At 33.2% G+C, this 17549-nt stretch overlaps 1 protein-coding gene across 1 annotated transcript in view; it reads left to right on the top strand.

The window, feature by feature from the left end:
- Positions 1-17549, top strand: part of CSMD1 (CUB and Sushi multiple domains 1) — a 471181-nt gene that overhangs the window by 402988 nt on the left and 50644 nt on the right. Inside the window, exons 46-49 of the mRNA XM_026033888.1 lie at positions 1915-2061; positions 9683-9871; positions 11556-11741; positions 14880-15074. Of these exons, the coding sequence (XP_025889673.1) occupies positions 1915-2061; positions 9683-9871; positions 11556-11741; positions 14880-15074 (717 nt within the window). The remainder of the gene's footprint in view (positions 1-1914; positions 2062-9682; positions 9872-11555; positions 11742-14879; positions 15075-17549) is intronic.

The raw sequence follows: 17549 nt of genomic DNA, 5'->3' as shown, positions 1-17549 counted from the left end.
AAGCCCTTTAGCAATTTTCACTTGTGAGTCAAACCCATAGGAAATCTATCTACAGTCCGAGCTAGAGCAGCTTTAACTGTATCATGAGTATAATTAGTAAAGAATTTTGAACTTGAAAACACTGTATTCAGACAGCTTACAGTGAATGACATTCAGTTAATACAGTAAGTAGTCTTTGATTTTTTTTCACCCAAAATAAAGCAATGTAATTCTGTCATCACAAACGACAGACATTCATAGACAAAAATCAAATTAAAACAAACAAACAACAAAACACAGATTACTTGCTGAATAATACCTAGTAGCTGGAACCCAGCTCCAGGGAAAATAAACTAAACTAAAATGCAATTGCATGCATTGACCTCCCAATGACTAGAAAATATTTCAGAATATTTCAGAATATTTAAGGTTGGAAGGGACCTCTACAGATCATCTAGTCCAACCTTCCTGCTCAAGCAGGCACACCTASAGCATGTGGCACAGGGTGGCATCCAGGCGGGTTTTGAAGACCTCCAGAGTAGGAGACTCCACAACCTCCCTGGGCAGCCTGTTCCACTGCTCTGTCACCCTAACAGTAAAGAAGTTGCTCCTCACCTGGAGACGGAACTTCTTATGCTTCAGTTTGTGGCCATTACCCCTCGTCCTATCGCTGGCCACCAGTGAGAACAGCCTGTCCCCTTCCTCCCTGCATTCTCCCTTCCTGAACTTATACATATTAATCATATCCCCTCTGAGCCGTCTCTTCTCCAGAGAAAAAAGGCCCAGCTCACTCAGCCTCTCTTCATACGAGAGATGTTCCATTCCCTTAATCATCCTGGTTGCCCTTCTCTGGACCCTCTCCAGAAGCTCCACGTCCTTCCTATACTGGGGTGTCCAGAACTGAACACAGTACTCCAGGTGYGGCCTCACCAGAGCTGAGTAGAGGGGCAAAAATGTGATGTGACTGTTGAACATGTGGTACTGTAGTATAATTCCATTGTCGCTAGTAACTGAGAGATGCTCACTTCTTTATATGAGACTGTAATTTCACTCTAGTAGCCCTGTTACTTGCAAATTTAAATATATATATATATAAATTCTAAATTAGGAATTGCTTTATGAATTGGGTAGATGGTGTTGAACACATTTTACAAAACGCAAGTAAAACAGAGAGAAACTAGATCAACTGTCATGTTCTATATCATCCTTTCAAGTAATAAAAGGAAGTGACCTCATCAGTCCTCATAGTACATCCTAGTCTATAATCACTGACTATAATCTCTGACTAAWTCTAATATGAAAAACAAGCCACAAAGCATTTCAGTGAGGACACGTTAGGCGCCCYGCGTAGCTTATTCTTATTTGTACTTATTGTGTATATGTACTTATTTCAATCTTATTTGTTAATAATTATTTATTTTTGATGACTGAACTTCAGTTCTGAAACACTGGGAGATTCTCTTGATCTTATTATGGTGCTGATATCACTCTAGTGCCAAAACACTTAAAATATTATGTATTTACTGTAAGTATATATTTAACACCAAAACAATACTATGCTGAACTTACCATCTTCTAATAGGACTAGGCCCTGATGTAATATGTAATGCAAGTTCATAGCACTTGTACCTACAAGTGTACAGTATAAGTAAAATCATGATGAAACCATGCTGATTTAGCTGTATTTATCTTGCATACTTATGTGATAGGGCATTATTTAGCTAATATGTTCAGTATGTAATGTAGTAGCTGTGCAGTATCAAGCAAGTATAAATTTACTGACACTCACTGGTTGGAAAGGAGTTTAAAATACACAGCYCTGGTGAAAACCTAGAACTGGATGTATAGTTTAGATAGAGACCTGAGAGTTAGTTTACTGGGGACAATGTGTCATGCTGATTTTTTTTTATTTATTTGCTTTATTCATCCCTAAAGGTTCTTCTGGACAAAGCCCTTTACTAGTTGCTTTAAGTGGAAATCATACTGGACAGCTGAACTTTACAAGCAAAATGAATCAATTATATCTTCGCTGGTCAACTGATCATGCAACCAGCAAGAAGGGATTCAAGATACGTTACTCAGGTAACTGTTTTAGTTCCAATAAATTATACTTTATGTTTATGCATGCTATTCAACAACAAATTGAAATCTGTAATATGATTTCTGTTTCTCTGAAAATACTAATTTATTATAATGTACTTTCTGTGGTTATCTAGTACTCCTATTTCAAATTCAGTATGAGTCCAGAATATAAGACCTCTGTTTTCTACCAATATGCCAAAGATCTCCATATTAATATTTCCCTCAGTAATACTTATTTCTGCAACGTACTGTCTGGTAGACAGATCTGGACAGTTCCAGACTTGGAATTTTGAAGGTAGTGGGAGGGATAAYCCATAGATTTACAAAATGGTAGTCTCAGTCTGAGTAGTAGTCAATTATAAACTAAGAACTTGTGATGCTGAAATAGCATGTTGTATTGTAACTGTAATTCAGTAACCACTGCTAGGTTTAGAGTTTGCAGTGATAATTTGTTTCACAACCCTTCTTACTTCTGAGAAAAGGTACCTCTCTTTTTGAATAGGTTACTTGGGAACCTTTGTGATGATGATACGAAGAGATAAAAATAATCTTATCTAAAGTCTTTAGACTTATGCCCTCTTTTAAGGAAAAAATACCAATACTGCAAGACAAGATTATGCTCTGTATCTTAACGTAAATGACTTTTTTTGTAGGCTCTAACAAATTCTCACCCACATGATTCTAACACATTCTCACCCACATGCCTGCCAACATTTTGCCCCTTAGAGTCTTGGCTTAGTGATCACATACATAATGGGAGAGAATGATTTGATAATTCTCCATTATTATATTTTTTTTTTGTTAATCAAGTCCAAACATAGTAAACCATGTAAAAAAAGTATGGAATGTTATTTTTGGTGTCTAATARTTACAAATATCCATTAAGCAGAGAAAGGAATATTTCAAGAATGTTTTAGCAAGCATGAGGTTTCTTTATTTTAGACATTCAAGGACATTATTTTCACCAACCTTCCTCCTTTCCTTTACCATCCATGTGCAGGTAATTTAAACCCCAGAGAGTTCCTCATGTTACTGAACTAGAAGATTACAACACAGCATATTCATGTTTGGTATTTTGGAGACTAAAGAACTATGAGCTTAAGAGCAATACTGAGAATAAATACTGAGAAAAAAAAGACTGTTCAGTAAAAGCAAAAAATCTGAATCCATATGGAGACTGCATATGCAACCAGCATGAAACTGAGGGGGCAGGGAGAAAGGAAGTTGTCAAACACAGAGGAGATTGTTAACTATGCACAGGGAAAAGGCAGTTGCAGGACCTAATGAACTGAGTGTGGAAGAAAGAACACTGAGAATCTGTCCCTAATAATACGCCAGTGTGTAATAGTGAAGGAACAGAGCTGGAGGAGTATGCATCTATTACAATTTCAAAGTTAGGGAGCAATATTAGAGTTACAAAACTAGTGTTCATGTAGAGGATTTGTTTTGTAAATACATTGTTATTAAAATGAGAATGTTATTAGAATTAGAAATTATTTTACACYTTTGAGCATATACAAAACATGTTTTGTAGGAGTGGAGAAGTGGTTTGTCTGATTGTCAGGATCAATTCATCAATTATTGTGGCACTAGCTGCAACTAATAATAAAATTTGGGAACTGGAGAAAKACATAATCTTGATGGCTGTGTTTTAGGAACAGACAACTATTTTGTTTTCTCTGCTTCACTAACATCCAGTGCCTGCATTTTTCTCTAAACTTCTGTACATTTTACATGAGATTCAATGGAAACAATCAGCATGAAAGAAGAGCAACAGCAAGCAGCAGCATGAACAATTGGATTTGAATCTTAATGAGGGAAAGCAACAGCATGAGAGCAGGAAAAATGCATGATCCCAAAAAGGCTATTGATACTGTGGCAGCTGTGACTGAGCCAGCAGGCTTCCTCATAATGAAGAACCTATTGAAATGAATTACTGCCTCCCTACAACACTTCCCTTCTTCTCCAGCTATGTCTGTGCACAAAATGTTGCACATTGTGGTTTTGTCCCAAGTAGATTTAATTTATAGCTACACATTTTCTACATTTTTAGAGAATTATGAAAGCTGTCAGACGAAAGCTCATTGTTTTGTTTGGCATACAAACTCACATGTTTTTAATGTTTAAAATTAGTTGCATATTGCCCACCTTGTGAGTTATGGCTTTTCTTTTGCTAAATAAATGCTAGTAGCAAATATCTGCATCACTACAGCAAGGGGATGTTCTTTATGAGCTTTGACATATAATAAGGGCACTAGCATAGTCTTAATCTAAATAATACATCTCCTAACTGTGCTGACACATAGACATAAAATGACTCTTAATCTAGTGAGCATATGGTAACAGTTTACTGTAGTGAAAATAGGAGAGGAAGCATCTAGTTAAAATTTGATGTAGCCCTCTGGAAGAAACTGCTTTTATTTAGTTTTGTTTTGAAAGGGTAATATGAACATAAAATTACTAAAAAAAAAAAAAAAAGAGGAAAAAAGGTGATGAAAAGATAACGAAAAGGTATTGAATGCTGAAATATCTTTCCTTTACTTGCTGCTGAATAATAGCAATACTACTTCCTCATGCAACTGGTTTCCACCAAAATTGGGGAAGATCTGTGAATGTAAGTAGAACTTGTTGAGGCCAGCGAGGGTAGGAAACTCACTGTCACAGGTGGAACTGCAGATTTTGATTTTTGAAAACGGACTACAGAACCTGTTTCTTTGCTTTTGGTTTCCCTTTGTAATTTCTAGCCCTCCACAGACATAACTCGACAAGCAAGTTAGTATAAACAACTTAAAAAAATGTCCACCTCTTCTTTTTCAAGCTATGATGGAAGGACTGGGATAGCATTATAATCACATTTCTTATACTTCTGCGCAGGYCCCCACTAGACACAATATTTGGAAAGCAGGGGGGGTACTTAGATTGCTATTTTGCAAGCTGACATCATCTCTTTCATATTTTTGGACTCAGCTTTAACTTTAGTTTATTTGTTTCTGAACACATAAGGCAAGCAGTTACTWGTGCTTTACTAGTTAATTTGTAGTTGTCTGCCAATAGAACTGTTGAAATATATATTAAAATTCCTGCCAGATTTATATTTTACCTTTATTCTGTTCTTGTAACTTCAAATCTGTTATTGCAAGAGGCAGAATTTCTAACCTTTCATTACAGCTTATTTTTAATTTTTGTCCCTATCAAACAACTGTTGCTATTTCCATTTATTTTAAAAGCAAAGGCTATTGATTTGGCTTTGTGTTGTTATATTTTCCAAGTAGTTTGTTAGAGGTGATAAATGAATTATATGAGGTTTGTAAAATTGTTTATAATTGTTTCTTCTGCAATTCAGGTGGTCATTTGCCGTAGTAAACATAGTACATTGGTTAAGTGAGTAATTTGAAGTATCTTCTAGGTATAGGTTACTGGTCTAATGATCAAGGCCCTTCTGGAAAATCAAGTCATTTACTAAAGTAAATTCTTAAGATAATGTTGAACTGTTAATGGCAAGACTGAGATTTACACAATTATCTAGGGAATTTGGACATCCATTTTAATAAATTTTAGTTTGGAATTGGAAATCATTTAATTGAGCATTCCATAGACAGAGCCCCTCAGTCACTTTTAGAAGATCTCAGCATAAATGTTAAATGTTCCAGCTTTTGGGATAATATATTTTATGAAATGAAGACTATGATCCTACAAATATAAAATCATTGCTTATCTGTTCTGCTGTTCACATGTCAGTTAAATAGTGATATGTAATTTAGCTAGTCAGTTATTGCCCTGTTGGTCTTTAGTCGTAAGTGACAAATGGACATTTTGATTATAAGTGAGTTGAAAATGTTTGGTATGTTACGTTAGTGCTTAATAGGCCTTGGGAAAAGGTAGGTGTTATGTCATTCAGGAAAGTAAATTAAATTTATAAATGTTAGGCTACTTCAGGTCAATGGAATTGCTGGATAAGAGTTTATCACATTTTATGGTAAAGATTTGTCAATTCTAGATAAGAGCCACTACACCACTATATCATCTAAACTTAAGTTATTTTTGGGATAGATCCTCTCTCAGAAATCATTTGGGAGGAAAAACAGCATTATGTTCCAGTGGTCCTTACCACAAGACTGCAATATTTTATACACATTCTTTTCAGTTTCCTGCTTACCCCCAGAATAGTAAGTCATCTGACCTTTGGGCTGGTCTTTAGACTGACATTCTTCAGACATTTCCTAACTTTCCAGATCTTTAGACATTTTTCTATTTATTGTCATGTCCATGGTTCTTTTTTTACATCCTAGATGATGTTGTATATACTGCACTCTGGGCTTTTAATGGGGTTCAATTTAGGGAAGGGAGTTACTGTCAAAAGGTGCAGATTTTGTTTAAAATAATCACAAAACTTAAAAAGGGAAATGATATAGATCCTTATAAGTGCTCCTTCACTGTCTCAACAAGATTTTCTGAGGTTGTAAAAGAGATATCAGTCTTCATGACTTTAGACATTTTATTTCAAAGGTTTTTCCTTTTCTCCCTAGAATGTGTGGCTTACATATGTGAAATAGTTTGAATATCAGCCTTTTCTATTGTTATTTCATTGTCTTTAAAGTGCAAAGAACTGTGAGTTTTGATAGGCCTTTTGCTTAACTGAGGACTACAGGCACTGCTTTGAACTTTTTATCTTGCTTCTGATGCCCTTTGGCTTCATTTTGTACCCTGCTTTAAAATGTTGTCATTAACAGACATTTCTTTAAGAGTGTGAGGTGGAGCTGATCCACATTAAATAGCTATTTTAAACATAGTTTACTCAAACGTGTAATTCACACTACAGTTCAAGTACTAAGGAATTACAACTTTTGTGACTGATGTCATACTTTTAAATCTTGCAGGTTGCAGAAGTCTTGAGTGCAAAGTGCTGCAACTGAAGTCAGTAGGAATTATGTTTTAATACATAGAGCTAAGAAACTGGCAAATTCAAATCCTGATTATTCCAAATTGGCAAAATTAAAGAGTTTCTGATTTCTTGTCTTTGAAGTTTCTATCTATAAAGTGAGAATAACASCAATGATTTTAGGAGAGAGAAGAAAAAGAAATGTTTCAGATAGAAATAAAATAATGCTACTTAATTAAGAACTGTTTATCTTTAATAGAATCAACAGAATTTTTAATGTCTTTAATGTGGGACTTAGGTTTACTGCTATTATATGTGGTCTGGGATTCCCAGAAATCTTGACTTGCTCCATTGTATAGAAATAATAGTCAGTCCTGTGGTATCTCTAAGACAAATGAACAGAAATCTGTCTTTAGACAATAGTCAATATCATAGATGGACTTTAGGGTAGACTAATCTCCAGACTCAAGCTCACTTAGGGGTTACAGTACTTAGTACTCAAGTACTCAAGTACTCAGGGGGTTACAGGGCATTTATATGGTGTCACATTCACAATATTCACATTGTCTTCTTTCCAAAGAATCATCATGATAGTTCCAAGAATATTTTACTTTCCTGGAAGAAGAATCTACTAATAAACCTCTCTTCCTAAAAGAAAAATATTGTGGAATTCTCCACACAATATTAGGATAAAATTGGAAACATTTCTTATTTTCCCTTTCACCAAGCATCAATACTTACAATGTAATCAAAAAGTAGATATGAACCTAGGCTGACAAAATCTTTCAAAACTAAACCCATGAAAAACACTTTTAATAACCAGAAGATGTCAGTAATCGAGATTATCAGTTAAATATCTTGAGATCACATAGAGAAAAAGCTCTGGAATTTATCACTTGAGATGAAAGAGTGGTGCTTCCTTAATTTATAAATATACCATAGGCAGAACACATTGTTGTAGTACTGCATTTCATTAGCCATAATGTCAAATAATCAATATATTCCTTAAACTATTGCTAACTAGATTGTGTGTTTTCAATTTCTTTCTGTTAGTTTTACCTGCAATACATTTCTTCTTTGTTGCAGGTTCACTAATAACATATGAAAAGACTGTGGACATGGAGTGAGCTTTTTTGTTGTTTTATATCAGCTGAATTTTTAAAACCAAGTAAGGTGGACAGTTTAGATGGTGTGAAGTTTTTCAAAGGCTTTGCAAAGCCTTCGTTTGGACCAGAATGCAGCTTACCTCAAAAAAAAAAAAAAAAAAAAAAATCCTATTGAATTGCTAAGCTTCATGTCATTCTAGCAAACACATTAGAATCCAAATAGAGAGCTAGATTTTGAAAAATGAGGGAAGGAGGTCCAGATTATGCACAAGAAACATACAGTATAAAAGAATACAGATGTTAAGCCAACTTCTGTAATTATATATTTGTGAATTATAACCACAACTTGTCTGTCAAGAATGCTGTTCATCATGGTATGCCTAAGAAACATCACAACATGTTAGGGAGAGTTAGTATTGTAGTAGCAATTACAGTCTCAGGCTCCGTGGTGTTGATGTTTTGGTTAGCAGGGCAGTTTTCAGCAATGATCTTATTCTGTGAAAAATGCACASTCTTATTTCAGTGGTGGTTGTTCAGCCAGGTCTATTTTCAGCAAGTCATGACCTACCATGCTTGTTCTGAGAAGATATTAATCTCTGTAAGCCTGACAGCATCCGGTAGCTTGTATGTCATAATGAAGTCAAGATATTTTAAATGCTTTTGCCTTTCCTTTATCTGATAATAAAAATGATTACATGCTACAAATCAGTTTGTATTATACTCTACACATTTGTCAAAGCATCCCATACTTTTACTTGACGTGCATCTTAGTATGGGTAATCATACTCCTTCCTTACATACAGATATTGCAAACCCCTTAAAAGAAAACCAGCAAAGCAAAATCGGATTCACTTTTTGACAGCCATACATACTTTGTACAATTTGACTTCCTTAATACATTATAAACTTTCCATAGTAATTGATAGTTCTTGAGGACTATAATGATTTAAAAAAAGCCTTTCTATGAATAGTATTTGTTGTATTAATGGCAATATTTCCTTAATTTTAAAGCTTCGCTTTAGAAGAATGCATCCTATCTTATTTTAGATGCAGCATGTATTCAGCATTTAAGAAGATGCAGTCACCTTAGAGACATTATTTTGATAAAGCTTTGATCTTTGAGATCAAAGAACTTTGAGATATTACCACGTAATATCTCTGGAAGGGCATGTATGTAAGACATTTACATAGATTTTTAACATGAAAAATTTCATCAGATAATTCATATTAATGTATTATTTAGAAAAAAATCCTTAAAAAACATTTGGAAAATGTTGGGGAAAAGCATTGACCTAGATGTTTAAGAAGTTTAAGAAAAATTTCAAAGTTAATAATTTTTTAAATAATTGATTTAGTAAATGGGAGTTATCTGACTTTGAACAAGTATTTTCTGGTTGTGACTTCACCATCTGGAATAACATCAAATATTTTAGCAATTTATTTTTCTGAACTTTACAGTATTTCTACCTAAAAATTCTGAGTCTTCACTGAGAATTTCTATGATAATGTGAATGATTCTGTACTAATTTTTAACTGCATACAATGTCATAATGTCACATGTCTTAAATAAAACAAACATTGTGAATTAAATAATTTCTATGTGTTTTTAATWTTACTGTCCTTTTTTGACATATAGCTCCCTACTGCAGTTTAAACTCCCTGTTGAGGAATGGTGGAATTGTAAATAAAACAGGTGGTCAACCTGGAAGTAAAGTCCATTATTACTGCAAACCTGGATACAGAATGATTGGTGACAACAATGCAACATGTAGACGTCACCAAAATGGCATGTATCAGTGGGATTCTCCTGTGCCAATCTGCCAAGGTAAGATACTGTTTTTTTCTTGGGTATACTTCTATAATTTAATTGCAATATATGTTTTACCAAGTAAACATTGAACACTGTAATTATTGTATGCAGAGAGTCTTATTGACATTATGAGTTTATCCAAGTGCGTGTTGACTCTTTTTTTTGTTATAAATTTCACTTTTAGGGACATCTCAACTCTTCTCTCTAATTTATCGGGAATTTAAATACCTGTCTTAGCTCTATATTTGATGCCAGAAACAGGTCACTAACTGATAAATGTGCATTGAATTTGAGGACTTTTCAGTGTATGGTTCAATGATTTCTGACTGTAATGTTATCTCCAACCTCTTTTGAATATGCATTGAGTTTTCATGCACTATATATGAATAACACATGATTTTCTTAAAGGCATATGGATCTACATRGCCTTTTTAAAGGATTGCCATAGATTTTATTTATTTACTAGTTTTGATAAGAAATAATTTCCAGTAACACATATGGACTACTTAAAGTAAAATTGCATTCCAGTTTCTAGACATTAAAAAGGTTTTCAGTTTGTATTGATTACCTGTTCTTTGGAAGTGTATCTTTAAGCAAGATAATAGAAACAATTAATGTGGAGATATATATGTATTTTTATCACATTCTAAATGCACATCTCCCAGCTGAAACCTAGGAATCTTATCTATTAATTGACCATAGAAGCATATGAACAGTTCCTAAAATTGGAAGATAGCCTGAAATTAGTCTGTCATTTTAGCAATCATTTGGGAATCTGAAAGGATCAATATACTTAAATATGTGACAGTAGAGATACTGTTTCGACTGTCAGAAGATGATATTCCATTTCAATGAGTTTGTTGTGGCAAGAGGATCACCCTTTTGCCCACTGGAGGAGAAATACTCAGTTATGAGAAGACAAGAGCAGCTCTCATTAGGATGCAAAAAGTGTCAGCAAGATGTGTTACAAAGGAAACATCTTATTTTTTAATATTTCTTCAGTTCTAGTTCTATTTGTGATGTGGCAAATTCCAAATGGAAACAACCAACTGAAATGAACTAGTCATTTATCATTTTACTGCCTACCTGTCATCATTATAAACATATGCAAAACACTGTATTGTATTAATTTGAATGCATCAGATGTGACAACTTTGGAATATTGAAAACTATTTTCAGAGTGGTGTTTATGCTACCATGACAATGTGTTGTGGAATTAATGATTTCCTTTGAACCAGGTAGATGCTAACAAAAATTAGACTTCACCTGCGTTTAACAGATTTCAGACACATTCTGTCATTTTTTTCTTTGTAATTATTTATCTTATTAAGTAAAAATAGTACTTCACAATACTTCCAATCATTTTAAACTAGATTTTTTTCCCCTAAAAAAATAAACTGTTGAACTTTGGTTGCTTAATCTATGGTAGAGTTTCCATCTCTCCAGTAATTGAATTCAAGAAAATAATGGTTCATAAAATGCTTATTTTAGATCTGCCAAGTATTTATTATTATTTTAATATTATTATATTTTTGAATGTTGTGTATATGATGGAAATTCATTGCAGTTTTACAAATGAGATATGTCAAAATTACTGTTTTGTGTTTATTATTTCAATGATGAGACAATAATATGAGAAAGTAACTTTAAAAAATCTTTAATACTTCGACTTTAAAAAAATCTTTTTCTTTCTCTTTAGCTGTATCTTGTGGTATTCCTGGATCCCCTGGGAATGGTTCAGTTATAGGTAATGAATTTACTTTGGGCAGCAGATTGATATATGAATGTAATGAGGGCTTCAAGCTAGAATCTAGTCAACAARCAACAGCAGTGTGTCAAGAAGATGGATTATGGAGCAACAAAGGGAGGTCACCTGTCTGTAAATGTAAGTGGGTATGCAATTCTCAAGTACATTTCCCTTGAACTTTCTCAGGTAAATCTTTTGTGATGATGTTTAGATTTTATGTACGCATATCCTATGAACTGGAAATTCAAGAACACATTATATACAGGCCTTTTTTAATGTAACAATTGTTTATCTTCTGCAAAACATCTGACTTAAAATCTTTAAGTAATTTCATGTATATTTTACTAATAATGCCCTCTTCTCCATCTTCAGAGTATTATGTCACAATTAGCTATTTTTATTCATTTTTAATACAGATTCTAAAAGAATKATAACAAATACAGATTAATATGGATTCTAAATGAAATCAAAAACTATTTCTTAAAATTCTGCCAATAAGATAATGAATCAGGATAAGTTGCCCCTCCTTGCCCTTCTGGCCGCCCCTTCCTAAGGAGCCTGTATCCATCCACAGCAGCATTCCAAACATGTGAGCTATCCCACCGTATCTCCATAATCACAAGATCCTAGCCTGCAACCACACACAGAGCTCTGTTTCCTGTGTTACGTGCATTTTTGTGCAGGCACTTCAGAGAGGTATCTGAGCATGCAGATTTTCCAGAAGGGGTGCAAGATGTTTCATGGTAGTCTTGTTTTGTAGGTTCTCCATTAGCTGCTTGCAATTGCCGGAGGTACAGCTGTTGAGCCCTCTTTTTGTGACTGCATGGTCTCTGTAGTTTTCCCTTTCCTCTGTCTTTCTGGGTAAACAGCCTTCCTTTCCAGATTGGCTAGCTTGTTGGAAAAACCTGAGTGATCTGCTTATGTTAAAACTGTGTTAGAACATTCTTTTAAAAAAATSTGGGATAGAGACTGGAACTCTTAAATTCCACAACGTGGAGAATATTGCCTGTAGGCAATATAGGTTCAGTCCAAGTTTTCTGTGTAGGAAAAGATTATATCTGTCATTCCTATTTTTTTKGGGAGTTAGCAGCAGCACTAAGGGGAAATGTCCTAATCTTTTTGGCTTCTTGTCAAAAGGCGAGACACAATTTACGTGTAATGGTACCTGGAGACTATATTTATGTGTGTACATATAAATTGTGCTCATGTAGGTTATACTATATTAATTGATGCTCACATCTGTACCAATATATGTTTTTTACTAAAAATAAAATAGAATAATTTCTTAGCCCTTATTCTTGCTTTCATTTGCATGGAGGTGAGTAGATACATGACCTACGAAATTGAATCTGCAGCTAATTAATTTTTCTAAAATTATAGTTACCTGAGGTGTACTTTGCAAATATAGAAAATAATTAGAAAATATAGAAGATTTTTTAAAATTTTAATTGCTTTCTACAGATCTATTTATGCTACCTTGTTTCATGTAGTAGTTCTGAACTGAAGCATCAGTTACATCATAAATACAAAAATCAATTTGTTGATATGACTAGGGAATAGATCATCACTCACTGTTCCGAGATCTATAATTCGTGATATTTTCTATTAGCTAGGACATGCAGAAGACCTATGCAAAAATTCAGCAAACATTTTTTAAATAAGTCCTAACATCAGGACTTTTTTTTTCCAATGGCTCTGTTACACAGAGTAACACAGTAGTTAGTGTTTGTTCATTGAGATATAGTAAAACATTTCAAACATTTTAGACTGAGTTTGGACACATTAAACTGCTAACAGATTGACCTGACATAGATGACTGAATCGACAGACTGACACAATACTGTTTGATCTTTTTGTTTATCTGCTCTGAGATTTGAAGACCTTTCTCATTTAAACATGGTGAACATCAACAAGCACTTGATTATCTTGTAGTGAATTCTTTTCTATGAGAACACTAAAAAATATCAACCTGCTCAGATGATCCTTTGCTATCCTTATTCGTAAGCAAGAGCTTAAGACAGGTGGATAGGGTTGTGTGGTTTTCTGGTGTTTTCCCATTTTACTAATTCATATGAGATTAAACTGTGCTACTTTCTTTATCTTTTGTAATATACTGCCTTGACCTCAATTTTGTGTTGTTAATCTAATATTGAATTTAGTTAAAATGGTATATTTGAACAATATAATTCTAATTAATTACATTATAAATCAACATTACAGTAAGACAAAAATGCCCTTTCCATTTCTTTGTGATCTTTAAATAATAACTGAATAATGACAATCAAGTATCAGATGCCATTATACATGCAAATAGTAACTAATTCCTAGAATTGAGATCATTTTTATCAAACACATTGCATTTGTCATTTTTTTACTTTGAAACAGTAATTGTATTGAGTCACAGATTGAGTCAAAAGATTTGATTTTACTTTCTTTTTTCTTTTTTTTTTTTCTCCAATTATTTATTTTCTTAAGTATTCCTGGCATAGTACTCTCCGCTAATGTAGTAGTCTCTGTTAATTCTTTGGGATATTGGAAGTTACAATATACTCAGAGTTTTTCTATATAGCAGAGCATCACTTAAAATCTGAAAAAAAAAAAATAGTTAAAGTGTTATACATGGTTAAAAAAGAATAAAATTACTGTAAGTACTATGAAAAAACTAATTTAAATTTGTCGGTGACTTGGACTAACTGAATTCTGTTAAAAAATCTGAATTACTGAACTGAAATCACTGTAAATTGTTGTGAAATCATGAAAAAAGTGAAATTGAATTATTCTTGAATGTTGCCTTTATTTTTAATGAGTAGTATGCTAAAATTAAATGTAGTCATTTTCCAGAATACCGTTAAGAACTTCTATGACCTCTGGCTTTAAGAACTTGCTAGAGCTTTTGTTAAATGGAGAGAAAATCAGAGATTTGCATTAAATTTCTTTTACATTAATTTATCAGAGGGCAGCAGCTCTTTCACATAAAGTACACAGCATTATTTATTCTTAATGCATATCTAGCATAGTCTCAGTTATTCAAATGGATCACATAGGAGAGAATATTCTTGCACTGCAGCTTTCTGAATTAAAATGTATTACAAACTTCTTCTCAATTCTTAATATTAAAAGTGTATTGTTAATTATTTTTGCTGGAAATTGTATTTCTTAATTGCTTGTAGTATGCTCAGTTTTTTATTACAAGACTTCCGCAAGTAAAGCAATGTGCACTTTCTGTGAAGAAATCTAAGTACAGAATGCTAAGAATTACCTGTCCTTTCTTYACAGCTGTGACCTGTCCCAACATAGAGACTCTACTCACAGAGCATGTTGTCTGGAGACTGATTTCTGGGTCACCAAATGAGTATGGAGCTCAAGTCATGCTCAGCTGCAGTCCTGGATATTATTTATTGGGCCAAAGACTCATAGAGTGCAGGAGTAATGGAACCTGGAGTTCAGGCAATGAAAGGCCTATTTGTAAGGGTAAGCAACATGCTTCTTTTCAGAATATAAAATGCTTTTTAATGCATACTTTTTATATATATATAAATAGGGTTTGTATTAAAAATATTATTTTAATAGCCATCTTACATAAGAAAGCAGATAAAATATTTTGATTGATTGTCACATGCTGAAATTAGTTGATTGGAGCTCTTTATCTGTGTGTGTAAAGTACGATAAATAGAAACAGTCAAAGATATGGAATCACTGGATCAATCTGCATGATAATCTAGGATTTATTCAAATAATTATTGCTTAAGTATTTAGAAAATAATAGGAGATTATATTATTCTAGAAGATTGTAGATTAGAATTAGGTTAGATTGCAAGATACTACTTTGATCTTTTGAGTGAACATGAAACACATTCAATTGGAGAAATATAGATATGAGTTCACGAGTGTGCTTTATGCATTCTTCATACAAAGGTATCGTAAATTATATTAGCCTAACTTTAGATGATCAGTGCTTTAAAGAATCTTTAAAGGTTCAAGGATTACACTATCAGATTCTTAATAAATCCTCTCCAAAATTCATTTCTTCTTTCTCTTTTCTTGAAGATGTTCTCTTCAGCAGGGAAAGATACTTGGCACATAAGCTGGCTCTGCCAGCCTTAAAGCACTGTCCTGCAGTGTGGTCGCACTTTTTAGGCTCTCTTTCAATGCCAGAGCAATACAGAAAAGGCCATCTAAAAGAATGTGAACAACTAATGGGCTGAGCGTAGTGATGGAGATAACTGGAGATAAAATTTAGACATGCAGTTTTTCCAAAGTATTGTGTCATTCCAGTGAGCTATCCAAATTACGTATTTTATCCTTAAAAAAAAAAAAAATCTTATAAAGTAATTTTCTTTCTTTTATTCAGGGAAGTTTATTGAATGGGAAATTTTCTTTAATTTTAGCATTCTGTGATAATGGAGGAGTTTTGAGAATGGCTGTTCTGAGACTAGGGATTTTTTTATGGCAATCTTTAGTAAAGAATTTTGGGGAATTTTTCACTGTAGGATTTTTTAATGCAGAAGGAACCAAATCATTCTACATTGTTAAACTCTATTAAGTTTTCAAGCATGTCAATGATAAACATATCATTGATAAGTGGATATGATAAACATATAAACATATAAACATATAAACCTATCATTGATAAGTGGATATGATAAGTGGTACCAGAAATATGTTACATTCATGTGTGTGCATATTGAGTAAACAATGTGTATAGGCATTATCTGAAATTCTCCACATGAAACATTCATGTGAGGTAGATGTGACTCATCTGTCACTTGCACATGGAAGATATAAAGGAGCAGACAGGAAGGATAGACTATGGCATCTCAAATGGCACTAAATAGCTATATTTAGGTAAAAGAATTGTAATGTAAAATGAACACTGAGGATTAGGTAGTCACATTTTCAGAATCAGATAAAATGTGTGCATTAATCTGGACAGGCAAATTATTTTGAATATGCCTAGTTACTAATGTAATGTGGAAGAAAAAAGAAAGAAAAGAAAAAAGGAAAGGAGGGAAGAGAAAGAGAAAAATGTAACTATAATATTTTTTCTTTAAATAATGTTCATCTGTAGGATCAAGAAATAATTCAAAAGTATATGAATTTTGAATACGTTGTGGTCTATTTTAGTTTTATGAAACATTTTGCATTGCAGATTATCTAGAGAACTAAGTGATTACTTCATTACTTCAGTAACATTTTAAGAGATGGAAATGGAAACATCCATTTTGTATTAATGGTCCTGAACATGGTTATAGAAAATTTTCCACTAAAATTGTCCTTTCCTATATTTGGGGCAAACTTGCTCTGCCAGCCTGAGTTCCCTATAAAAGATTAGGTTTCTCATCAATATTGTTCATCATTATTGAAGTGTGTTACTTCAAGAAGAACAAAAGAACAAACACATAAAAGGATTTAACCTATTTAACTAAAAATAAAGCAACAATACATGTTTTCTGTTAAAAAAAAGGAATTATTTAAGATGTTTTTAGGACAAGGCTGCACATGCTGTGTGGAACAGCAACTAGTGCATGAAAATAATGTAATTTGTTTTTATCTAAATAACGATCAGTTATGGGATTAATTTTGATTCTTTTTATTATGTTCTTTTTTTGAAGGGGAAAATTTCCTTTTGAAAATATGAAGTTAAAAAGTAGAATAACTCTAGGTAACTCTTTTATAATTCTGACTGTATAAATTCRCATTTTAAACTTAAAAACAATGGGATTTGGGTTGTTAAGTTAAATCTCACTCCTTTTCTTTTGTACACCCATACTAAAAAGCCTCTAAAGCCTTTTTTTTTTTATTTGCCGCTTAATGTGCAGATACTACTCAACTGCTTTCAAAAGCTAATTCTTCACCTGTTTTTACAATTATAGGATTCTTATGTAAGTAAGCAGAAAATGGGATAACCCGTATGTGATAATGTCAACAAAAAGCAAAAGGTTAGTT

Source organism: Nothoprocta perdicaria, unplaced genomic scaffold (genome assembly GCF_003342845.1).
Source record: "Nothoprocta perdicaria isolate Ctin4 unplaced genomic scaffold, notPer1 scaffold_136, whole genome shotgun sequence".
NCBI lineage: Eukaryota > Metazoa > Chordata > Aves > Tinamiformes > Tinamidae > Nothoprocta > Nothoprocta perdicaria.
This window is presented reverse-complemented; position numbering and strand designations above follow the sequence as displayed.